The following is a 27,333-nucleotide window of genomic DNA, read 5'->3' on the forward strand; positions in this document are numbered from 1 at the left end:
TCTTGTTTTGGCCTATTTTAACTAAAGCTGTTAATGAACCTTCACAAAGAATCTGTGCTTTCTTTTCTTTTGTGCACATACCTAGAAGTGGAATAGCTGGGTCATATGGTAGATGTATGTTTACTTTTTAAAAAACTGTCAAACTGTCTGCCAAAGTCAAACATCTCCATTATTTGTATATGAGAACTTTTCAGTTTTGAACTAATCTCTTGATCTGTGGGGAAATTTGTTCTAACCTGTTCTTATAATCTCCAAAGCAATTCTATAATTATCTGTAAAATTTTGCCCCTGAAGTCTCCTTCTTTTCCCAGTTAGAAAAATCATTGTTGTAAAAGGAGTACTAGGCTTTCACCAGAAGAAAACGTGGCAGAGGTTCCTGCAAGGAAGCAGCATCCCTTACCTCTCATCAGGGAACAGCCTGCCCTTCTGGTCTGATGCACCACATGGGGAACAGCCCACCTCAGCAAAAACCGGACACTGGGTTTTGAGCAGCAAAGCCGTCTGAAACACAAAATCATCATGTCCTAAAGTGCTTACTTGTCAGTTATTGGGATGGTACTACAGCCAAACTTAGAATTCTCACTTAAATCATCTTTTTACAATCCTAGCCTGCTCTCTTTCACTAAGAAATGCTTTGCTACTTAGACCACTTAATACTGTTTTATTTAACATTGGAATGGAATATATCATTTATATTAGTTACCAATATCCAGCAAGGGCTCAGGAGACTAAATATAATGAAAGGATCTCAGCTGCATCGTAGACAGCATTTTTACAGCTGACCGGCAATTAATATTTGTTAAAAGATTGCAGTAAGTAATTCAGTCTAACAAATTACATGTTTTCCTTTAATATTTCAGCTTATTTTTTAGGACACAATGTTTTTCTTCATTCCACCTTTATTCTGCTTTATTTCCTGCTCCTGAAGAGCAGTTCACTTTGGCACGCCTAGGATCATACCTGACTGGTATAAAGTACCAGCTGCACTAGCTGAGGCATCAGGGCATCGGCCATGGTCAGAGTCTGTAAATTTGGATGCATCAGGGAGGTCAGTAACACAGGAAGAAGGTGACCGAGCATAGTAGCCTTAGTAACTTGTTCCAAGCCTTTTAACCTACGGAAGTTCAAGAAAACACATAGCTTAAGCAGTTCCCAAGCATGTAAAGAAGCTATTATCGTTCTTATCTGACAAATTCTCTTAAACTGCACCTCCTTAAACTAGCTAAGCACTTACCTTTACAGCAATTCAGTCTACAAATTTCCCTCCTTCCATGAGGGAGAGGGAGAGAACAGAAATCTAGTAATAGATTTCACCTCCGACCTGTGATTTTGCCCCCCAAAAAGTTTACATGGTGCATTTCACAGCACCTTCGAAGCACTTTATAAATGGGTTCTAAAATGCAAACAGCTACTCTAGTTCCCACCTGCCAAGTCTCCTTGCCTCTGGGGCTGCAGGTCACAGTGCTGCACTGAGTCTCTGATAAGGAGCCAGTGAATGGCTACAACACTGACTCAGCTGCCCAGAGCAGCGATACCCACTTCTGACCTAGAGAAACTGGTTCATGTCGGGGACAGAGGCAGGCAGATTTTTTTTTTTTTTTTTTTTATTTATTTATTTATGGCTGTGTTGGGTCTTCGTTTCTGTGCGAGGGCTTTCTCTAGTGTGGCAAGCGGGGGCCACTCTTCATCATGGTGCGCAGGCCTCTCACTATCGCGGCCTCTGTTGTTGCGGAGCACAGGCTCCAGACGCGCAGGCTCAGTTAATTGTGGCTCACGGGCCCAGCTGCTCCGCAGCATGTGGGATCTTCCCAGACCAGGGCTCGAACCCATGTCCCCTGCATTAGCAGGTGGATTCCGAACCACTGCGCCACCAAGGAAGCCCTGCAGGCAGATTTTTAATCTGCCTTTAAAATCACGTTCTTTCCACCCCCCCGCCGGTTTTACTGATATATAACTGACATCACTGTATAAATTTAAGGTGTACAATTAATGATTTGATATATGTGTATATTATGAAATGATCACCTAAAATCACACTCTTAATATCCCAATCCTCTGCTAGAAGAATTAAGGTATATGACTCACCCGAAGAAACATGTGTGTTATGTAAATTTTCTAAAACTGCTTAGGGTACTGGGGCTGGAACCGGAACCAACCCCCACATCTCCCCAGCTCTCAGACTGTACTTCCTCCCCAGGGCAGATCTGCACCACGTGCCAGCAGTGAACCTTACATGTCCTAACAAGCCCCAGTGCAACTCCTTTCTGGATTATATTATTCTCAGTTCCAACCTGCCCACCTACTCTGGGAGTAGGCGAGAAACAGGGACATGGGACAGACAGGGTTACTGGAGGAAAAACACACCGCATGATTGTTTCAGATCAGCATCTCAACACTGAAATCATCAACGAACACAGGATGTAACTCATCTCTGACAACAAACCACAGCAGAAATTTTAATGGGGAGTATGGAGAAAGAGCTTTAATACTAGGAAAGAGAAGTTTACCCTATACATAGATTACTCCTGTATTTGGAGAAATAAAATTACAGTAAAATCTTGAGATATCATGTCAGTGTCATCTTTTGCATTAGCAGTTAATTATCTGTATCACTAAGTCACTTCTACCTCCCTAAAGTACTTACCATAAGGGAACTAAGTGCACATAGTGCTGAGTTAGATAATCAAAGGAAAGGCCAATTTGGGAGTGTTGATGGTAGAAGACCCAAGTGACAGAGACGATGGTGTCCACCACACCTTGCTACCCTTAGATCGTGGTTGTCAGCCCAGTCCCACCTAAAAGCACCATTAATTGAAAGTTCAACTGTGTTTAGCTTTGAAACACTTGCCATTTCAATCTGTTCTCACAAAGATCCCTCTATATTCAATGAACATTTGATGTTCTCTTCTAAAAGATTTCCCTTTCATAAGCAAATTCTTCTTCCTGAATGGCAGCAGGTCACAGTTCACAACCCATTTCCTCACCTCTGCTCCCGGTCAGCTATGTCACTATTTATGAGGGCAGTTGTGACCTGCTGTAGCATTTCCAACACTTCATCACATCCAGTCAGGATTTGGGTGGCAAGAGCCAAAATACTGACCTTTAGCTCCTAGGTAGGAAATATCATAAAATTATTTTTAAGCTTTGTGATGAATATACACTTACAATCACAACATGAAATGATGTATTTAATGATGCATTTCCAAATTAAATAATGAGGTGGCCAGAATAAGCCCAAAGCAGTAAGTTCCGCTAGGATGGCAAGTAACAATTTGAGTTGGGAGGCTAAGGTCTGGAGTGCTGACAGAAATACGCAGTATTTCACGGGGAGCACACCGAGTCCCCAGGAGAAAAGGCATTTCTCCCATCCCCTCCAGCACAAGAGAGCTCCCGGTGGCCAGCCCAGAAAATGTCCAGGTGGAAGATTGCCTTGGGTGGTATGAGGATAGCTAAAGAGAAAAACAGAACAGTAAAAGGCGCATGTATAGGCGGTGAATAAAATGAGACAAAAACACAACATTCTGAAACAGTACAAGTGACCTTTTTACTTAATGATTTAAAACATTACACTTGAAAAGAGGCAAGTTAAAAAATTCAACTAAAGTAGCAGGCAGTTACAGGCTATTAAACATTAAAAATAACTATTGGAGAGTTCACGGGAGTACAAATACTAAATAATGTGTTAAGAAACACTAGTTAAGATCATAGAAATGTTTAGTTTACGGTTATTTTCTATTAGGGAAAAAAAAATACAACCAAACTAACCCTTTAGGTGAAATCTGTATCTTTTATTTTTCCCAGAATTCCTAGATAAGCCAGCCTACTCTGCCTTTACCAAGAGTATTTCCTTCCATGGGTTAATTAAGAACTTATAACATTTAACCTTTCAAATAAAAAACACTGGTTTTCATTGTTGGAATTTTCTGGAGTCTTTTTGGGGTATTATTTAGATATTTTTATCATTAAGAGAAAAGGAATTCTGAACTGACTAGATGAGAAAAATCATGGCTTAAGTCATACTAATCAACCCGATCAGCCTTCACCTACTGACTACATGCCGGCAGCAGCACATCCAGCTACTGCACAGGCCTCAGCTCTAATCCCCACTGCAGCCTCACAAGGGAGATGTTATGGCCCCTTTTTACTGATTAGGAAACTAAGGCAAGGTAAGTTAATAAATAGTGTCAGCAATTTAAATGATTAATTCAGGTATTTCTGCCTGTTTAAAAATTGATTACATAATGAGATAAACCCATAAATATGAACTAGCAGGTATGTAAAATCTCTTATTTATATAGTATATATGCATAAAAGGGGTAAGAAAAGGGCAAACTATAGTGGCTTTTATCTTTAATTATGGCTTCCTTAGTTAATTTTTCAGTGTGTTTTAGTCAACATTTTAAGGAAGAATCGAGTTATTGATTTCTCTAATTCTCCCACAAAGATAAAATTCTGAAGAACAATGCAAACAACAGCCTCAAGCATCTGTCAAAATTATAACAACCACGGCTATAAAAAAAAAAATCTGTGGATTGCTATAAATTGCCATGTGGGAACAAATTATTGAGTTTACACAGAAGCTAACTTAAAAATAATTACAGAAAATGGAATGAACTATAGGTTCAGAAATTATTCAACATAAGGATTGTGAGAAAATTATCACCTTTTAAAATTATTTGAATCAAGAGAACATAATAAACCAGCCAAAATGTCAAAACTGTTTTAAAATGTTATGCTCCCTGATTTATCTATATCTATATACATATACATACAGATATATATATATATTTATATATAAAACTTTCAGGTGCGTATGAGATCACTTGTAAGTGCCGTATTTTATAGTTCTTAAAAAGAGATGAAAATAAACAAAGGCACAAAAAGACTGACAGGAGCACGTGGATAACACATTATGAGAGTGTCACAAATATGGTAACCACTGTGCAATGACATAAAAATCTATGAAATGAGAGACCTAATATTACCTCGCACAAAAATATAAGCCACATGGTGAAATCTGACGTCATAATACACAGAAATTTAGCCATTTAAGCTGTGCTTTACACACTGGGTAGAAAGCATCGTTAGAATAAAGCTTGGTGTTTACCTGTACCTTCAATGTCTCTCCCTGCAAGGAGTTGTCACTGTCATCATTCTCATCAGGTTTAATCAAAACAGTGTTACTGAGAAGGTGGTTCTGAACTGCCATCAGATAGCGCAGGCAGGAGGATGCAGCCTTTAATACAAATAAGGGCGTTTAAATGACCTAAACCCTACTGAAAGAAGGGCTCATGTAATCCTCATGTTTTTTAAAGATTTCGACAAGGGAAGCAAAAGAGAAAGTACAGAAAACAGACCAAGTTAGTTTCTCAGGTGACTTATTTCCACATGGCTTTTGATACATAATTTGACACATTTACCATAACTTTCTGCCTTCTGCTACATATTTCTCACTAATCACTCCAATACTTGAATTTTTGCCTCTTAATAATTAATTCTTCCTACCCACGCTTCCCCTCACATGCATCTCCATGAGAGAAGACTCTACCCAAACCCTTAAAAGAATCTTTTATTTCTTATCAGTTTCTGTAAAACACTGATGGTTTAGAAAACAATGCTAAATTAAAAATTAATAGAAGGGAAATCCCCACCCAGTATTTTAAACACAATGAAAACATCCAAATTCAGTCTAACAATTTATTGCATCAAGACATTTAAGCAGGAGGAATAAAGTCTTTTGAGAAAGTACTTGAAGTGGATTTGTCTATTTCTACATTTCTAAGACAAGCACAGTCATTCATTGACTTTCATCAATTAAGTCTGTCCTTGCAAAGTATGTGTGTACACACACACTTCAATACAGTAAAATGAAAACAGGGAAACTTGATATAATTTTGCTTTCATTAAACACATTTTTACTTACAGGCACAGTTGAAAGGAGTTTTTGAAAATCATCTTTAGAGACAGTTTGGCACTTGGTGATTAAGATACAGGATTCTCGTACAACAATCTTCAGAATGTAGTGTAAAAGTTCGTCATTTAGTCTTTAAAATGCAGGAAAAATGTAACAATAAGATAATAATGGTTTAATAATAAAAGGATAAAATTTATACAATGGGTACAAGATGACAAATAGAAGATACAAAATTCACTGGTTCTCTAAGTAAACCATCTTACTCAGTGATGATTCTAACAACTAGGTATATTATCTGAATCAAATTTATGGAAACACAATGGTACTTAAGCACCTAGTTCAAGTATTTTATAAATAGCTTGAGAGACACACCTTCTTCCCCTCACCAGCTCAAACCACACCTTCACCCTCTCTCACAGACCAGCAGTTTGATGACACCCTCCACCAAGATTTCTTAAATAAGCTCCACCTGTTATTTCTGCTAAGTACCCTTCTTCCAGGCTCAAGCTGTTATACTCATTAAACTGAAATGTGCTATTATCATTTCTTAGGGCAACTGTGGGATTTATTACCTTTCAACTGATCCACACTTTAGACTTAACATGCCAATTATCATATAGGATATTACAGGAGACTAAAGTTGATCAAACACATTCAACTGTAAATTAATTACTGAGAAAAACACATAGAAAAGGCTAGCAGTGAATAACACAGCATCACATCACCTGTAATGATCATCCTCCTCGCTGCCAAATCGGTTGTTTTGAAGCTGTTCAGCTAAATTGGTTAGGATCACATCCCGCAGCTGGGAGAGGCCGCTATTTCTCTCTCCTAACACAGAACAAAGCTCCATAAACTACCTTGATAATTACACTTAGAAAACTGATGTTATTTTAAAAAAGTTTTTAAATGAGCAGACTGTCGACAATCTAGGGGCACCAGGCATATGTACTTACACAAACAACAGCAGCAAAAACTGTATCACAACCAGTCAGACTTTCTTTAACCAGTACATCCTGATTTAAGTGTAGTTACTGTCTTGACATTTCAGGAAATGTGATTTCTAATTCCTCAAACTAATATTGCTTATAAATGCAGGGTGTCTTTAACATGGTGAATTTTGTCATTGTCATTGAGTCTAACTTTAAAAGTTGGATTTTAATGTGTGGGGAAAAAACTGGCTTAGAAATCCCAAGAAATCATTATCTTTAATGTTCATTAAACATCTACAGTGAGGTACATTATGCTACACAGTGGGGATAGAAAGAGGTTTATAAAACTTGACAATACATAGAACATGGTTTCTGCTTTCCATCTAGTTTAAGTGTTGGCATATGTGCATTTTAAAAATAACACTGAGATCAAGCCTCGGTAAATTTAAGAACACTGAAATCATATCAAGCATTTTTTCCAGCCACAACACTGTGAGATTAGAAATCAATTACAGGAAAAGAACTGTAGAAAACACAAACACACGAGGCTAAACAATCTGCTATTAAATAAGCAAGAGATCACTGAAGAAATCAAGGAGGAAATCAAAAAATACATAGAAACAAATGACAACAAAAACATGACGACCCAAAACTTATGCGATGCAGCAAAAGCACTCCTAAGAGGGAAGTTTATAAAATAACGTTGACTAACAGATATGAAGAAAAATAAAATAAAATTCAGTCATTTCTTTAGGGACAAAAAAGGTTGTTTTTTCAAGGGTAATTAAAGGATAATTCTCACCTTCTGTTAAGACCAGCTTAAGTAAGTTATTGATTTCAGTTTCACCTGGGTACAAGATATTTAAACCAGAGCTGAAATGACAGAAAAGTCGAAAAGCTTTTAAACACGTTCTAGAAAATCCAAATTCTAAATATTTAAATTTTTATTAAAAGATGCCAGTTTGAGTACAGTTTCACCACTAAGAAAGCAACTGAAACTAAATTCACTGTTGTGATGTAGTCCAATGACCTCCCTGATAAACAGTATCCCTCTCCTTCTCATACTTGTGAATTACCAAAATGATAACTTATCTGAGGCTAGATGCAGAACTGGTTAAAGAGAATTGAGCTATAAAAAGTCAATGTATGGAAATCCAAAAAAGAGGGGAGATATGTATACGTATAGCTGATTCACTTTGCTGTACAGCAGAAACTAACACAACACTGTAAAGCAACTATACCCCAATAAAATTAAAAAAAAAAAAGTCAATGTAGTCAAACTAGCTGTATGCAGAATGTGCCAAAAAATCATTTGGGAAGTCAGTGGCAGAGCAAAGACTAGAATCCAGGTCTATCTGCTGCCAAAGCCTGTTTCTTAACCACCTTGCCACACTTTGACCCAAATGAGAAGAACATCCAGTTGCAAACCACCAAAATATCTATTTAAAGGGATTTTTTTCTGGTCTTGTTTTAAGATCCGAAAGTGAGATGAGGAGTGTATGTACATGGACAGCCTGAGTCCTCTGGGAGTGGGGCCACAAACTTCTCTCCAGTTAGATTATCCTCTACACGTGAGGTCCTGACTGTGGGATGGGGTAAGAGACATCCAGGCAACCAGTCTGAAGGGAAAGTTACAATGTAGTGCAGGAGAAGCCCTCTGCAGAGAGCACTGAGAAAATCGGGTGCTGATTACCTGATGGCAAGGCAGACTTCCTTCTGAATTTCAGGGCAAATTTGATCTTTTGGTGCCATCAACAACTGCCAAAGAAGCAACCCCGACCGTCGAATGATGTCTCGATTCCTTTCAGTTTGTGGGCTGAAGAAAAATTTAAACACCACCTACAGAAACATAAGGGGTATATCTGAAAATGCTAATTCTACTGGGGATAAAATTATCCCTATGAAAAAAGAACACACTAGTTATTCTTTTTTTTTTTCACGCTAGTTATTCTTATGAATGAATACCCAGGTGGATTTTTAACCACAATCGCTTTTACTGCATAATGGTATAATTACAGTAAATGTTTTACATATATTACTTGCAATGAGTATATATCAGTACATATAGCAATACTCCATTAACTGCAGTGCTATGAATATGATGATAATTCTAATTACAGGATTAGAATGTGGTAAGATGCAAAACAGGAATGTTATTACATTTTTCTTCTGGTAGAAATTAGCTGACTGAAGCCAAGGTTTGTGTTTCTTTTTCTCTATTTTATTTATCTCAAAACAGTGTATTTACCTGAAAGACAACGAGAATGCAGCGTATGATACAGGTGTCTCCATTAACCATGGCCTTCTCCATAATGTCACAAATACTGCTAAGATGGTGTGCTTCAATTGGATGCTGCTTGCCCAAGACACTTGTGATTGGAAGATTGGGGTTGGTAGCAAGAAGATTGAGTTGGTGTATGCACATCGCACCAACATGGTGCAATAATTGGTTTATAACCTCATTCGTGGTTATAGCCTCTTCTAGAAGATGAAAAGGAAAGTCAGTGAGGAAAGACATCTCTGGGTGGCCACCAAGGAACATACCTCTGACTTGCAAAAGGTGCACGCACACCAGAAGAGACTATCTTGCCTTCAATCTCTCCCACTACTGCTGGAGAACCCTTTTCCCTGCCACAGAATGCTGGGGTGAAAACACCTGGGAATTTCCATTTTTTTAAAGGGCATAAGTAGCTACCACTTCTTGAGTCCTTTCTATATGCTAGACAATGGGCTGAATGCTTTACATGCTTTACCTTACAATATCATTATCAACTTAGACTATTTTAGCCCTGTTTTGTAGAGGAGTGACTCAAGAATTAGAGAGGTTCAGTAACTCGCCCTAGGTCACACAGCTACTAAGTGGTAGAGCTGGGATTTGAATTCAAGCCATCTCAGCTCAGATCCCATGGTGGTAACTATTCTAGAAAAATCTCTTCATCTTCTATGCCTCCTCTCTGGTAACACCCACCACCCTCTCCAGCTGAGAAATATCTCCTCCCATGGTACCTCAAATATTTTACACAGTCTGATCTCATTTAGTTACCACAGCCTAGACAGACATCAGTTCAACCTTGGTTAAAGAGAACTGACCAGCATCCTCTTATATAATAATGAATGCCTCATCATAGTTATAGACATTCAGGGAATGGAGGTGAAAATAATCTAAACAGGCAAAGTACAGGAAAAAAAGATTGCTTTTTTCCTTAAACCAGCTGAAATGAACTGCATAAAAGAAACAAGAAAGTAGGTAACCTTGGAGAGTCAGGCTTGGGTGGGGTGACCTTAGAGCTGCAAAAGGATTGTGGGCACCGTGAGCTATGAGGAAAGGACTCAAGGAAAACCTATCAGAAGGTAAACCCTGCCAAAACTAAACTTTTCAATTGCATGTTAACCCTAAGGCCTGGCTGGGTCCCCCTCTCTTCTGTGCCTTTATGAGTCCTTGATCTCACAACAACAGAATTCAGGCTCGTATTGTTCGTCTTCACCAAACACTTTTTGAAAGGTAGCTTTGGGAATCTACCCAAATAACTGAGGTCTTTAAATTTCATTCTGAGTTAGATGGGAAGCCAGTGGAGGTGTCTGAGCAGAAGAGTGACAGATCTGACTATGTACATTGTAGAAGACTCTGGCTGCCGTGTGGAGGTAAGCCTAAGCAGGGTGGAGGAGGGCGACTGCAGGGGAAATAGGAAGACCAGTGAGGGGGCTACTATGATAATCTGGGTGAAGATGATGGCCTAGACTAGAGTTGTAGCAGCAGAGATAGAGGGAAATGGTTAGACTTGGAATACATCTTGAAGATGGGAGCTGACAGGATTTGCTGATGTCCATTTGGATGTGGGGTATTAGAGAAAGAAAGTCAAAGGTAACTTAATTTTTTGGTCTGAGCATATGAAAGAATAGTGATCCATATACTGGAATATGGAGGACTCGGTAGGTGTAGATTTGTAGGGGGGAGATACAGGGAGTTTGTTTTTGACATGTTAAGTTGAAGATGTTAGATATCCAAGTAGAGACGAATACATGGACTGGAGTTGAGGCAAGAGGCTTGGAGATAATAATTAGGGAGTCACAATATATAAATTTCTTCTTTTTTGCTGTTTTACAAGATACAATTTACACATACCATGAAGTTCACCCATTCTAAGTGCACAAAACAATGTTTTTTATTAAATTTATACAAATACCAAAATCAAGAGTGAAAGCAGAGAAATTATTACTGATCCTATAAAAATTAAACTAATTATAATACTAGGAGCAACTTTATGCCAACAAATAAGAAAACTTAGGGCTTCCCTGGTGGTGCAGTGGTTGAGAGTCCACCTGCTGATGCAGGGGACACAGTTTTGTGCCCCAGTCTGGGAAGATCCCACATGCCGCGGAGCGGCTGGGCCCATGAGCCATGGCCGCTGAGCCTGCCCGTCTGGAGCCTGTGCTCGGCAATGGGAGAGGCCGCAGCAGTGAGAGGCCCGCGTACCGCAAAAAAAAAAAAAAAAAAAAAGGAAAAAATAGAAAACTTAGATAAAATGCACAAATTTCTAGAAAGATACAACTACCAAGACAAACACAAGAAGAAACAGAAAATCTAATAGATAATTCCAAAGTCTCAAAGTATCACCTCCTCCAAAATATTAATTACTGTGGTAATTAACATATGTCTCTGATGCTTTTCCTTCCAGGAGGTGAAGCTTAATTCCCCTTCCCATGAGTGTGGGCTTAATGTCTTGCTTCTAACAAATTGAATATGGAAGGGGAAGAAGCTTTCTTCACTCTGCAGTGAAGAAAGCTGGCATTTAAACCAAGTGATCAATTTTAATATCACTAGTAATAAGTCATGCTGCTATCATGTACCCTGTGATATGATGTAATGAGAAAAGCACTTCACCTCTGTGGTGTTCTTCCCCCAAATCTATAACCTCAGTTTTAAAGGACGAAACAACAGATGACCCCAAACTGAGGGAAATTCTACAAAATATCTGACTGGTATTCCTTAAAAGTGTCTTCTTCTATTCTTCAGATAGGATAACTCTATCCATCTATATCCAAGTTTGCTGATTATTTCTCCCACCATCTCAAATCTGCTATAGAGCTACTCCAGTGATTTTTTTCTCTTCAGTCATTGAACTTTTCAAATCCAGAATTTCCAACTGGTTCTTTTGTCTTTTTTTTTGTTTTTTGTTTTTTTTAAATAAATTCTGTGTTGAAATTCTCTGTTTATTCATGGTCATCATACTTTTCTTTAATCTTTTAAACATGGTTTCCTTTAGTTCTTTGAATTTACTTCTAAAGGCTGCTTTGGAGTCTTCATCTGCTAAGTCTAATATCTGAGTTTTGCCTGCAGTGTTTAGCTACTGATTTCTCCTCCGCTCACTTTGTTTTCTTAAATTCTTATTTCTATTTTCGTTTTTACTTTCTTTCATTTGTTTATTTTTATTATTGTCATTTTTATTTTTAAGCCTGCCTTCCTAGTGGTTACCTCGTCTGAGTCAGAGGTTGTGCTCAAACACCCTGAGCCAGTAATACTTCCACCCTGGATGGAGGCCACGTTTTCTGGGGGAAGCACATCAAAGTTTAGGCAGTTTTAAACTATTCTGTGCTTTTCACCTTCTGTGGGCCCTCTCAAATCTCTGCATGTGTATGCAGGCTCATTTTCAGCTAGGCTTGTGTGAACAACTTGGGCCTTCTCTGGCGTCTTCTCTGCAGATGTTTGGGGAGCTTACAAAGGCCCTTTGTAGCTTTCTCACTACCCACATCTCACTAGTAAATTTCTGGCTAGTTTGCTGGTTCGATGCTTGCCCTAACCAGGACCACAACCTCAGGCTAGCTAAGCCACTGGTTGTCGCTGTTTGTTTGCCACCAAGACCACTACTGTTACTGACATTGCTGCTGTGTGTGAGTTTTTTTCCATGCTCTGCTCCAAATCAGTCAGCCCCTTCTAGCAGCCAAGCTGCTGGCTTCCATGATCTGCCCCACCCTGATGGAATTACTGCACTGACCGAGCTTAAGGTAGGGGACAGGAGTGTCCGCAGCTAAGAACATCACAGACTTCTACTGTTCTTAGCCAAAGTTCAGTGGGGTTTTTTTTTTTATGAATACCGTATCTCAATTTGGTATATGCCTTTGGTCAACTTCCAGAGCCTAGAAATAGTTAATTTTTTTTTAGTTGGCATTTTAATTTTATAGAAATAGTTATTTTTGGTAATTCAGTCCATTTTATCATTGCTTTATCAGAAGAGGATTTGCTGAGCTACTCACTACACCATATATACCACTATAGTTGACTTTGAAGTCAAAAGATTTTACGTTAATATTAACTTATATTAAGAATCTTAATATTAAGAAATATAAAGGTCCTTTACCAGATAGTCTATCAAAATTGTAAGTCTGTGTATAAGTAAGTTGTTATTAATGCAAAACATTATAACAGCATATATAATCCCACACCAAGTACAAATAAAGAACGAACTTCTGTCCCAAAGTTCTGACAATTTCAGAAGGGACATAACAATTTTCCTTTAAAAAAGTCTGTGGACCACCTCAAAAGCTCTATTTATTTACACACTTATTTACTTAATCATAAACCCATCAGATAATAAGAATTCTAGGTTTCTAAATTCAAAGAGGGAAGGCTGTTGACACATTTTGCTGCTTGGGCTATGTTGCCACTTACTAATGCTGCTGTACTCTCTCCTATTTCATGGGGGAAAAATCTCTTCCTGTAGGACTATGAGTGCACCTTACCTTTGGGCTCAGTGATGATATGGCTGACTCCAAGTCTCTGACAGACGTAATGGAAGGCCTGATTCCCAGGATTACACCATTGATCGATATAGTCATTCGAGCATGTCCATAGCATGTTGTTCACTGTATCGTAACAGGCACCTGCAAAAAGAACATCCTTTATTCAACTATCATACCATTGACTGCTTGATACATACTTCTCATAAGCACTGCTAAAGAATGAAAGGGCAAGGATTCTCCCCAGTGCTGGCAAGCCACATCCCACATCCCCCCAATGCTGGCAAAGCATTAGATTGGGGCTCAGTAGGAAGGCAGGATTCAATGTCTACTCGGCTTAACTCATATGTGAGAATGGAATAAGCCTCATGGAATAGAAAGTTTTTAGTAACTGACTTACATGTGACCTTTTTAATTCCAAAAAGGATTTAAGTGGCTTACAGTAAAACCCAGGTACAACAGGGCTAATTAACATTAACACACAGTAAAAGCCTTAGTAACTGAGCCCAAAACTTAGATATGAGCTCCCTAGGTGCCAAGGCAAAGAGAAAATCCAATGCGCTAACATAATGCTCATTTTCTAACAATAAGAAGTATACTAATCCCTCAAGGGAAATAAACCTTTTTAATGGCATAAACTTTAAGAAGAATTTGTTATAGACAACATTACACAACCTAATGGACAGTATCTTCAATAGTAATTTATACAGAGGAATTTCACATATGACAATTTCTTATACTAATCCTCACAATTAAAGAGTAGCATAAAAAAATTCTTTCAAGGAAACTAGAATACCATAGAGAATTAGCAAGAGTTTTTAAGAGAAATTGCTTAAATTTTGAATTTTCCAAGGAAAATAAATGTGGGCATTTATTTCTTACCCAATCCTGGTACAAGAGCACCACGCCCCAATGAGCTTCCAGCAGCATCTATGAGATCGGCACGACTTGTGAACTGACCATCCGAAATATTATACACCAAGCTAGAAGCTAGGACTTCAGAAACAAATATTAAGCTGTTTAATAAGCCTTAAGATGATGGTTAGCTTAAACTTTAGCCTCTTAACAAGACTTTATAAAAATCACATCTTGGGCTTCCCTGGTGGCGCAGTGGTTGGGAGTCCGCCTGCAGATGCAGGGGATGTGGGTTCGTGCCCCGGTCCGGGAGGATCCCACGTGCCGCGGAGCGGCTGCGCCTGTGGGCCATGGCTGCTGGGCCTGCGCGTCCGGAGCCTGCTGTTCCACAACGGGAGAGGCCACAGCGGTGAGAGGCCCGCAAAAAAAAAAAAAAAATCACATCTTTTTTGGTTGTCTATCAGTGGTAACAATGAGGAGACAAAAGACACACATTAAGACCACAAAAAGAAAACTGTCATAAAGCCTTTTCCAATACGGTGAACCATATTTTTGAAAGTGTTTTTAAAATGGCAACTTTTACATACAGGGTTTTTTCAAGATAGATTGTCAAAAGGGTAATTGCAAACGGGGTTATGATTATTAACATCACAAGGTAACAATATTTACAAGAAATATTTACAATATTTACATATATTTGGTGCTCAAAACAGGTTAGTGGATGTTTAGTTGCTATCCTTCCAAGCCCTGTCTCTAAAACTTGGAAACACTTCAGCCTTTTCCCTTAACACAGGGAAGTGTAGTGATGACAAGCATGAGCTTTAGGATTCTGAATCTGAATTCCAGCTCTACCACTTCTGTGTGACCCTGGGAAATTTACTGAACCTCTCAGTTTCCCCATGTGTAAAGTGGAGATAATAAAAGTTACCTACTTTATACAGTTATTGTGAAGATTAAATGAGTTTAAATATATCAAGGATCTGCTTTTTTTTTTTTTTTTTCCTGAGAAGGTTTTATCGTGGCTGCTGCTTTCCTCATGGCGGCCAGGACACTCCTCAGCTCCTCTTGCTTCCTCTTGGCACAGATGTATGTCCCCACCCTTTTCTGGATGAACTTGAGGGCCTCTTGTTCTTGGAGACCCTGGCATGCCACTCCATGGCATGCAGCTCCTAAGGGGTAAAGCCACACACCTTTTGGATCACATCTTGCAGGGCTGTGCCTCAGCTTGCTCATGTTCTTGGTCACCTGGTGGCCCTTGTTGAGGCCCACGGCCATGGGGCAGCAAGAAGCCATGGCGGCTGCTCTTCAATGGCTGCCATGGCAGAAGGGCCTAGCTGCTATTATTGATATAACTTTCTTCCCCACTTTCCAACAGAAAATTCTAGCACTGTCTCTCAAGTTCCTTTTTCTTATTCCCATCACCCTAGTAATCCAGATTCTCATCACGCCTGACTTGAGCTATAATCTAAACTGTACCCTTTGTTTCTTTTCTATTGTTCTGTCCTGCACACCAACAAAATGGTCTTCTCCAAATCTCTTTTTCATTGTATTTACCATGCATATGCCTTTCCCCTACGTGGCCACTTATTTGAATAATAGCCATTTTTCATGACTTAAACTCAAAACTTCATGAAGTCTCTCCCCTCTACCCCACTCAACAATGACCCTTTCTTCCTCTGATTCTGCAGCACTTACATCTGCTCCCCATGGTTCAGGCAGTGATACAGCATTGTATATCATTTTCTAGTTGTTTCACACACCTGCATCATTTCTCCCAACCAGCCTATGAGCTCCTCAAGGCAAGCACCACTTTTCCCACTCACTGAGTAGCCACCACAGTGATCAATGTGGAACAGGACATAGAAGAAACTTAAACATTTATTTATTTGTTGGTCTAAAATAGAATCACTGGGTAAGCTATATCCTCATGAAAAAAATGGCACCGTGAAGGCTTGTTTTAATCAAATGGGGCTAATCTCAGGTGAGTGGAAAAAACCATGCCAAAAAGACTAAAAAAGAGTTTCAGATGATTAATGGTCAATAAAAAGACAAATAACCCAATTTTAAAATGGACAAAGGATTTGAATAGATATTTCTCCAAAGAATATACACAAATGGCCAATCAGCACAAGAAAAGATGTTCAACATCATTAGTTGTTAGGGAAATGCAAATCAACACCACAATGAGATACCACTTCATACCCACTATGGAGTACAGCTATTAAGAAAAAAAAAGAAAAATAACAAATGTCAGAGAGGATGTGGAAAAATTGGAGCCATTGCTAATGAGACTCTAAAATGGTATAGCCGTTCTGGAAAACAGTTTAGCAGTCCCTCCGAAGCTTAAACATACAGGTACCACATGACCCAGAATTCTACTCCTACACATATACCCAAGAGAAATGACAACATGTCTACGCAAAAACTTGTACATGAATGTTCATAGCAGCATTATTCAAAACAGTCAAAAAGCAGAAACAACTCAAATGTCAATGGATTATATTCATACAATCAAGTATGATTTGGCCATAAAAAGAAATGAAGTAATGATTTGTGCTACAACATGGGTGAACCTTGGAAACATTACGCTTAAAAAAAAAAAAAAAAGCCAGTCACAAAAGCACATATATTGTATAATTCCATATATTTGAAAAGTCCAGAATAGGTAAATCCATAGAGTCAGAAAGTAGATTGGTGGATGCCAGGGGCTGGGGAAAGGGGGGGATAAAGGGACTGACTGCTAATGGGTATGGGGTATCTTTTTAGAGTGATGGAAATGTTCTAGAATTAGATTGTGGTGATGGCTTGACAACTCTGAATATATTAAAAACCACTGAACTGTATACTTTAAAGGGGTAAATTTTATGGTATGTAAGTTATAACTCAATAAAGCTGTTTTTTGTTTTTGAAGTGAGTAGTAAATTTACATCATTTACCTGAGGGCTAAAGGAGGCATCCTGGTCACATGTTAGAGAAAACAGGCTGTTGAGAAAAAGTCTAACCCATTTGATTCTAAAAGCAAAAAAGAAGACTTCCCTGGTGGCGCAGTGGTTAAGACTCTGCGCTCCCAATGCAGGGGGCCCAGGTTCGATCCCTGGTCAGGGAACTAGATGCTGTATGCATGTCGCAACTAAGAATTCGCATGCCACAACTAAGGAGCTGAAGAGCTGCAACTCAGAAGCCTGCGAGCCACAACTAAGGAGCCCGCCTGCTGCAACTAAGGACCCTACGTGCCGCAACTAAGAAGCCAGCGAGCCGCAACTAAGGAGCCCACTGGCTGCAACTAAGGGTCCTGCTGGCCGCAACTAAGGAGCCAGCCAGCAGCAACTAAGGAGCCTGCAAGCTGCAACTAAGGAGCACGCCTGCTGCAACCAAGACCTGGTGCAACCAAATAAAGAAAATAAATATTTAAATAAATTTTTAAAAAGTAAAGACAAAAGAGTTTTGGAGTTGTTATAAGTATCTAAATCCCAAACACGTGCACTACTTGAAATGGCCTAAAAGTTAAGTTGATACTAGATAAATGGTTTTATTTAAGCTGTTGAGGTTAAATTTATATCTGCAGGTTAAAGTTTGGGTAAGAAATGCTTTTTTAAACATCTAAATGCGAAATATAATCCTTCAATGGAATTATGGGGAGGGGGAAGGGTAAGCTGTGACAAAGCGAGAGAGAGGCATGGACTTATATACACTACCAAATGTAAAATAGATAGCTAGTGGGAAGCAGCCGCATAGCACAGGGAGATCAGCTCGGTGCTTTGTGACCACCTAGAGGGGTGGGATAGGGAGGGTGGGAGGGAGGGAGACGCAAGAGGGAAGAGATATGGGAACTATGTATATGTATAACTGATTCACTTTGTTATAAAGCAGAAACTAACATACCATTGTAAAGCAATTATACTCCAATAAAGATGTAAAAAAAAAAAACCAAATTATTTTTAAAAGACAGAATATGAAATTTTGGGAAATGAAAATAAGTAAACTGATTTTAAAACATTTTAATTTTATGTGCCTAAACAAACTTTAAGGGAAAAAGGAATGTTAAAAAAAAAGGTGTTACCATATATAAAAGGAATATTTGGGGTTTGTTTTTGTTTTTAGAAATACTCTAACATACTTTATTGCATATGATCACCAAACAATGATGTGAGATACTATTAGCCTTTTATTTTTTCAGATGGGAAAACGAAGCTCAGAGGGGTTAAATGATGTCCCTAAGGTAAGAAAGACAGAAAATGGCAATGTAAAAGGAACATTTTTTTATTCTATATTATTTTCTCTTTTTTTTAATTGATTTATTTTTATTTTATTTATTTTTTGGCTGACTTGGATCTTTGCTACTGCCCAAGGGCTTTTCTCTGGTTGCGGAGAGCAGGGCCTACTCTTCATTGCAGTGTGAAGCCTTCTCATTGTGGTGGCTTCTCTTGTTATAAAGCATGGGCTCTAGGCACATGGGCTTCAGTAGTTGTGGCACACGGGCTCAGTAGTTGTGGCTCACAGGCTCTAGAGCACAGGCTCAGTAGTTGTAGCGCACGGGCTTAGGTGCTCTGTGGCATGTAGGATCTTCCCAGACCAGGGTTTGAACCTGTGTCCCCTACATTGGCAGGCGGATTCTTAACCACTGCACCACCAGGGAAGCCCTATATTATCTTCAATTTAACTATCCGTCCACTCTGAAGCCAAAATCACATTGCTTTAATTACTACAGTATGCCTCCCTCTTTCATAAAAATATATGTACACTTATATCCCCATATCCCCTCCCTCTTGCGTCTCCCTCCCACCCTCCCTATCCCACCCCTCTAGGTGGTCACAAAGCACCGAGCTGATCTCCCTGTGCTATGCGGCGGCATATGTATAGCTGATTCACTCTGTTATACAGCAGAAACTAACACGACATTGTAAAGCAATTATACTCCAATAAAGATGTTTAAAAAAAAGAAATACATAAAAAATATATACATGTACACTTAACAGTAATGAATTTTTGCATATATTATTTTGTATCATATACATTTTTATGTGTCCTAAAATGGAGGTATTTACAGACGTATTTTCATAGCTCTCCAGTGGGTAGAGTTCTTGCAGTGTCAGTAAATAAAGTAGCAACAGATTATTTCCTAAAATCTTCCTGACCTTATTATTATTTCTAGTAATTTTACAGGACAATAGTTTTCAGAAGTGTACTATTATACCACTTTCAAAAATTCTATTTTTAATTCCTCCTAGCCTATATTATACTGATAAGGTTGTTTGTTGTTATCAAAGAGCATCTGTAAACAGAGCAAGTGTAAAATCACTATTAGGAAAAACCTTAAATTTCAAAGTTAGGGACAAATTGGGAAAAGAGCCACAAATAAAGTTCACTTACTTTTTAAAGATGACAAACCACTTGTTCCACCAAAAAGAGACCGGGTAGCAGAGCTGCCTGATCCCCCTGGAGGTGGGACCAGCATCACCAAGTATGTACCACAGGTGTAAATGGGCGTCTTCCGAAGCATTTTTAGAGGAAGGCCACAGCTAGTATTCGCTGGTAAAAAGGAATGAAAATGGTGAGCAGAAATAGTTGACACACAGATTAATTTGATTACCAAACCAAATTAGAGTATAGCAAAGGGGCTCCCAATTCTAACAAGAATATACTCAGACTCAAAATACAGAGCAAGAAATAATAAGCTAAGGGCAAAATAATGATCTTCTGTCTCCACAGCCTGGTCCCAAGCCTCCTGGTTACATGATCTGAACATTTCTCACAGGTGTTCCCAGTATTCAGTATGTCCTTATGTCTTTTAAAAATCTTTCAATGGACTTGAGGACACGGGGAGGGGGAAGGGTAAGCTGGGACAAAGTGAGAGAGTGGTATGGACATATATACACCACCAAATGTAAAATCGATAGCTAGTGGGAAGCAGCACATAACACAGGGAGATCAGCTCAGTGCTTTGTGACCACCTAGAGGGGAGGGAGGGAGACGCAAGAAGGAAGAGATATGGGGATATATGTATACGTATGGCTGATTCACTTTGTTATAACGCAGAAACTAACACACCATTGTAGAGCAATTATACTCCAATAAAGATGTTAAAATAAATAAATAAATAAATAACATAAAGATCTTTCAAAAGAATGAACCCTCACATGGACTAAATCTCAAAATAAAAGAATAATCCTACTGTTTATGTTTCCCCCTAGGAAACTGTGCTCCAGTAGAGATCTTTTCATTTTATATAGAACAAATTATTAACAGGTTTGTGATATTAAATTTATTATAAACAGCTCTGAACATGGAATCTACTAGAAATTTCAACCCATAACTAGTTAATAAAAGCTTTCACAATGTCTATCACAAAATAACTTTATGTCCACAGAATTTATAACCCATGATGTATTTTTTTTAGGGTCAGTGACATAAACTATCATTAGGAAAATAATTATTGTATTTAATCAAGAGGTATAAAATGTACTTTAATTTCCCTTACTCACTGGTGGATCTGAAAATGTAGGGTGAATTTAACGATTTTCTATATATTAGTCCAGTGAAGATTGACGATGGCAACAAAAGTCAGAGTGCTTTACCTAGGAAGCTGTCAAGGTATAAAATATGACTGCCTACATAGACATAAAATTATCTTTGGATGGTTTAGATTAGAAAAATTAGACAAGTGAAACCTAATCTGTCATTTGCTTTGAATGCCTGTGGTTCTAAAAAGCTCCATTTTTTAAACTTCCAAGCCGCCAACAAGTATATTTTTCATTTAGGACATAAATCCAGTAGCATAAATTTCCATAAGTAAGAAACCCAAAAGGGGCAACGACTGAAAAACTAGCAACTTTGTGAGCATAACCACACAAAGAGCATAACCACACAATCGCGGTTTTCACCAAGATGTTTTTAATATACATACTCTTATTAACATGGTAATAGGTATTAGTTTATCACAGAATTAAAAATCCTAGACCCTCTGAATGTTGAATTAATTGTCAAAAGTTCACTTAGCCTATAACTGGTGAATTTTTATGTAGCAACCTCAGGTTAAATGAATACATAGAGAATGTGCATAAAAGTATGAGCGAAATCACATGTTTAGAGTTACAGATACCAGTTTTCACAGGATTCTAAATATACCCTTGCCTTCTGAGTCCACTTTCTGATATCACCCATGTTTTCTTATGTAACAAACATCCTTTTAGTATTTCTATTGTGCAGGCTAGTATTCAATTTTCTCCCAAGGGACAAACCCAGATCAAGCCTTCAGATTGTCAGGAAAATGTTTATTTAGGTAATAGGACTGTCCTCTACAAACTATTTCCTATAATTCAAATTATCCACATACCCAAGTTATAACAACTATTAATAAATTCCCTACTTACATTTGATACAATGGAGACCTGTGGAAGTAACATACTATCCTTAAATTCTAATATGGACTAATAAGTATTTAAAATTTGATAGTCTCACAATGAATTAATCACAAATATTTTCTCTTCCTAACATTTCAATATATAAAAGGATTAAAGTATAAACTGCATTAAATTCATTAAACATATATTAATTCAGATTCATTTTTCTATACATGGCTCTTTTTCTAGCCTGATCTTTTACTACAGGTCATGATTTGTTATAAATTCATGTAGTTGGTATGTAATATGAAAACTCCTCAAGAATAATGGTTCTTGACTTTGGGGGGGTCATAACTGGCCTTGAACATCTGATAAAAATTATGATGATACATATGTTATTTAAAACTTTGGGAGAGCATATTTATGAACCTCTGAAAGGCTTATCCCCATGAAGAATTCCTGCTTTAAAAGTACAGAACAGTGTGTTTAGAAGGCTACCTTTATTGAGAAAAGAAGGACAATAAAAATACATAAATTTGTCTTTCTAAATTAATTTAATTTCTCTTTGCATAAAAAAACTCTGACAGGATAAACAAAAACTAATAAATAGAGCTACCTATAGGGGGTAGGGTGGGGCAAATACTGACTATACCAGGACACGAGAGTAAGATTTCTCTGCATATACCTTTTATATTGTTTTCACTTTCAAACTCTGTAAACATACTATTTTCAAATATTAAAGTGCAAACACTAAATGCCAAATTCCAGAAAAAGCAACCTCTGTTGTGGAAGGTTTGCCTCTCATTTTCTTGGTCAAGAATGTATTTAGAAAAACTAAAAATAGAACTACCATATGACCCAGCAATCCCGCTACTGGGCACATACCCTGCGAAAACCATAATTCAAAAAGAATCATGTACCACAATATTCATTGCAGCACTATTTACAATAGCCAGGACGTGGAAGCAACCTAAGTGTCCAGCAACAGATGAATGGATAAAGAAGATGTGGCACATATATACAATGGAATATTACTTGGCCATAAAAAGAAATAAAATTGAACTATTTGTAGTGAGGTGGGTGGACCTAGAGTCTGTCATACAGAGTGAAGTAAGTCAGAAAGAGAAAAACAAATACCGTATGCTAACACATATATATGGAGTCAAAAAAAAATGGTTCTGATGAACCTAGGGGCAGGACAGGAATAAAGATGCAGATGTAGAGAATGGACTTAAGGACACGGGGGAGGGGGGAAGGGTAAGCTGGGACGAAGTGTGAGAGTGGCATTGACATATATACACTACCAAACGTAAAACAGATAGCTAGTGGGAAGCAGCTGCATAGCACAGGGAGATCAGTTCGGTGCTTTGTGACCACCTAGAGGGGTGGGATAGGGAGGGTGGGAGGGAGATGCAAGAGGGAGGGGATATGGGGATATATGTATACATATAGCTGATTCACTTTGTTATACAGCAGAGACTAACACACCATTGTAAAACAATTACATTCCAATAAAGATGTTAAAAAAAAAGAATGTATTTAGTGAAGATGATGCTAAATGAGTTTTTTACATTCATGAAGCAGATGCTAAATGTGAAAACAGTTTATACTAACAGTAATGATAAGGTATTTACCATTAAACACAGAGCTGCTTTGAATTATTACAGATTCATGCTAATTCATGTCCACAGCCAACAGTATGTATTAGCTTGGAATTAAAAAAATGAAAAATGACTGGAAGGACATTAAAAACGGTGAACTACGTAAAGCAAAGTGCTTTGTATGGCACACTGTAAATGCTCAATAACAAGTATTGCCTGAATTCCACAGGCAGCATGCACTAATCACAAGCTGAACGTACCAAGCCATGAAAAGGCACGGAGGAATCTTAAAGGCATATTACTAAGTGAGAGAAGCCAATATGAAAAGGCTACATTCTGTATAAATCCAATTACATGACATTCTGGAAAAGGCAAAACTATGAAGACAATAAAAAGATCAGTGGTGGCCAGGGCTTGGGGGGTGGGGAGGGATGAACAGGTAGAGCACAGAGGATTTTTAAGGCAATAAAAGCACCGTATATGATGCCATAATAATGCACACATGTCATTATGCATTTGTCCAAACCCACAGAATGTACAAGACCAAGAGTGAACCCTAAGGTGAACTATGGACTCTGGGTGATTATGATGTGTCAGGATGGGTTCATCAGTTGTAACAAACGGACCACTCTGGTGGGGATGTTGATAATAAGGGTGGCTGTGCATGTGTGGGGGCAGGAGGTAGACGAGAAATCTGCACCTTCCTTTACTTTTGCTACGAACCTAAAACTGTTCTAAAAAATAAGGTCTTAAAAACATATATAGCTGAAAAAGCGAAGGGCAGCCTACCTGCCTGGTCCTCTTTCAGGGTGTTGGAGATGGTGGAGCCGGTAAGGGCAGCCAGCGTTGCGGATGGCGAGGCTCGGTAGCGTGAAAGTCTGCTCAGAAGCATCTCATTAATGCTTTTTGCAGACTCGCCCTCTTTTCTCATTAGAATTGTGCGTTCCTGAAGCGGGTTGGCTACAAATACACCATTTTCAACCTAATATTTAAAGAAAAAGAGGTCCTTAAATGATATCTGTTTCCATTCATTTAGCAAATTTCTACTTGAGAAGTGTATTATTGTCATCTGGTTACTCAAAAACATTTCCCAAAATTGTACCTGAGTAGGTGTATACCTCAAAACCTAACTGCTCTACAGAAACTGAGAACAAAAGGAAGGCTACGAGAAGTTTGAGAGCTTTTATTTTTCATAATAGCCCAGATTTTAAAAGTAATGAGCTAAGTTTAATAGGTTCTATGGAAGCCTGTTGATTAAAATTCCTTATATTGAATTCCACAGGTAGCTCTCACTAATTACAAACTTCTGACAGGTACAAGTAAGATGAGAGGAAAACAGGTCAATCAGATCTTGATTTACCATTAAGTACAACTATGAGGATAATGTCTTCTTGAAATATAATTGGCTAAAATCCAAACTCTGTATTAACAGCAGTCAACACTAGCCCCAGCTGCTCGGGTATTGGCAGAGCAATCGTGGAGAAAGGCAGACTTTGTCTGCTAAAAATATACGCCAGCTTCAACTGGATCCTTGCTGGTACTTGGCAGTTCTTCCTTCATCACTTGATTATTCCCCAGAAAAATCTCTGGAGTGGTGATTCCAAAATTCCTTCACCAAATTTTGAGCTTGGCTTTAAGCAGACCACCTGGCTTTCTTTAATGCTAAAAAGATCCAGACCACTTACTGTAAGCTGCTCCCACTCATCTCTCTTCCCACTCAAGAATCTTTGTATCCAGCCTCATTTATTCCTTTCCTCTTTTTCGTTTTTGCGGTATGCAGGCCTCTCACTGTTGTGGCCTCTCCCGTTGCGGAGCACAGGCTCCGGACGCACAGGCTCAGCGGCCATGGCTCACGGGCCCAGCCGCTCCGCGGTATGTGGGATCTTCCCGGACCGGGGCACGAACCGGTGTCCCCTGCATCGGCAGGCGGACTCTCAACCACTGCACCACCAGGGAAGTCCTATTCCTTTCCTCTTAATCCAGAGGAAGGAGCACTTCACCTCATGTTATTTAAGGAAGAAGTACTCTGCCTCCTCTCTAACTGCTCCCTCAGTTATCTCCCATCTGCCCCTTCACGCTCAAGGTCTCCCTCTCTGATTTCCTTGTGTCAGATAGTCACAGGCCTCTGGGATCTTAAACAAAACCTTGGTGGCCCATTGCAATACCATCCCTCTTCTCCACTCCCACTCACTATCAAATGTCCCAAATGTATCTCATGCAGCCTCTGTACCCACTGCCCCCTCCAGACCCAGGCTCCTGGATCTGGCTGCAGTCTCAGAAACAGATGCCACTAGCGAAGGTGGGCAGGACTAGAGATAAGAGAGAACAGGAGTATAAAGCGGCAAGGCTTCCAGAAGCAAATAAAAAAACAAAAAAGAAGTACAAAGTGAAAGGGTGGTAGCAGAGAAGAGGCAAGAGAAAGGGAGCAAATTGAGGAGCACAGCCAGGCGAGGTTCCTGGAAGGGCTGGACCTGGTGGGGGGAGGCTTTTACAAGACATTCACACATGGTAAGGGAATGAGTTTCTTAGAGAGTTCGAAATGCTGTTTCTATTTCCTCCCCTCTGCTTTTTAACACTTTGCAGCTACTTAACTCAGCTCCCTCTAACAAGTGGACATTCTTGATGGGCCGAGAGTAACCTAGAACCAAAATCAACCTTTTTCTTGACTTCCGTGTAGGTTGTACCACGGTTGCCAGAACTCTTAAGGTTGTCCTTCCTCAGTCTCAGTGGTAGAACACAATCCCAGTTTGTTTCTTTTTAACATGAACACTTACCTATGTGTAAGGGACTCTTCTAATGAGCAAAGCCAAGATAGTTCCTGCCCTCCTTGTTCTCCTCTTATTTGCTGGTTCCCATCTCCACTTACCTAAATGGGAGTTTGCTTAGAGTTAGACCCAGCCTCTGGTGTCTAAGACCCCTGCCTGAAACACTCTGTCCCTAGATCCTCCTACGTGTGGCTGGTTCCTTCCCATCATTCGGGTCTCAGGTAAAATGTCACCGCCTCAAAGAGGCCTCCTATGATTACCAATCTAAAGAGGAATCTCCTCCACCCACCCATCCACCCCCTACAAGCCAGAGCATGTCACCCAGTTTTATCTGCACAGCATTTATCATTCTCTGAAATTATTTTACTCATTAATTCATTGATTGTTTGACCTTCTACCTTCCCCGCCCCAAATGAATATTGGCTCCCCGAGACCCGGGATCCTGCCTGCCTTGTTCACCATAACATTTCTAGCACTCAGAGGCACGCAGTAAACACTTGAAGCTTTGCTGAGTAAACAAATCGGTGCCCTGGCCCAAATCCAATACCAGCTCTCCGAGGTGGCTCCCACGTTTCTATATACAGACCCAGCCTTGCTACTGAGATCTAGTGCCGCTTCTCCAACTGCCTCCCACTCCCCAGCATTTCGACTGGAGCAGCCTTCTGTCGCCTAAAATTTAACACGTCCACATCTTACCACGTCATTTTACACACACACACCCCAGCTAGATTACCCTTTACCAAGTATAGCTCTAGTTATGTTGCACGACTCTAAATATGACCCTTCAAAGGCATCCAGATAAAAAGCAATCACTTGGCATTCAGAAGCATTACCCAGACTAGCCCTATGAGAAAGACAGCAGATAGCTTAAGAAAAAAAATCGTATCATTGTGTTCAAGTACTTCGAAAATACTGAAAAGAAAACCTGATAAAGCGCCTGTGAGAAGCAAGGAGGACTGGGCTTTGGTGCCCAAGTGGTAAATCTGGGAACCTCTGTACTTAGCTAAGAAGCTCTTTGGGATGAAAAAGCTACTACTGATTTAGAAAGGAGGGGAAGAGCCTGGGAGGAGTAAGAAGCAGCACAGAGTTAGGAACGATGAGAACCTTCCCTCTGGCTCCCTTCCTGGCCCAAGCACCTCAAGGCCGATGACCATCCAGCCTCTCAATTGGTCTCCCCATTTCCACTTTGAC

At 39.2% G+C, this 27,333-nt stretch overlaps 1 protein-coding gene and 1 pseudogene across 1 annotated transcript in view; both read right to left on the minus strand.

Moving 5' to 3' along the window:
* Nucleotides 1–27,333, minus strand: part of HECTD4 (HECT domain E3 ubiquitin protein ligase 4) — a 187,886-nt gene that overhangs the window by 92,197 nt on the left and 68,356 nt on the right. The window contains exons 8-20 of the mRNA XM_065889553.1: nt 24,167–24,359; nt 19,807–19,965; nt 14,464–14,577; nt 13,585–13,725; nt 9,095–9,327; nt 8,540–8,685; nt 7,649–7,719; nt 6,640–6,745; nt 5,924–6,044; nt 5,108–5,236; nt 2,985–3,109; nt 961–1,114; nt 401–501 (exon numbers count right to left, since the gene is read on the minus strand). Of these exons, the coding sequence (XP_065745625.1) occupies nt 401–501; nt 961–1,114; nt 2,985–3,109; nt 5,108–5,236; nt 5,924–6,044; nt 6,640–6,745; nt 7,649–7,719; nt 8,540–8,685; nt 9,095–9,327; nt 13,585–13,725; nt 14,464–14,577; nt 19,807–19,965; nt 24,167–24,359 (1,793 nt within the window). The remainder of the gene's footprint in view (nt 1–400; nt 502–960; nt 1,115–2,984; nt 3,110–5,107; nt 5,237–5,923; nt 6,045–6,639; nt 6,746–7,648; nt 7,720–8,539; nt 8,686–9,094; nt 9,328–13,584; nt 13,726–14,463; nt 14,578–19,806; nt 19,966–24,166; nt 24,360–27,333) is intronic.
* On the minus strand, nt 15,409–15,729 carry LOC136133155 (large ribosomal subunit protein eL36-like; annotated as a pseudogene).

This window comes from Phocoena phocoena, chromosome 13 (assembly GCF_963924675.1).
Source record: "Phocoena phocoena chromosome 13, mPhoPho1.1, whole genome shotgun sequence".
Lineage (NCBI taxonomy): Eukaryota > Metazoa > Chordata > Mammalia > Artiodactyla > Phocoenidae > Phocoena > Phocoena phocoena.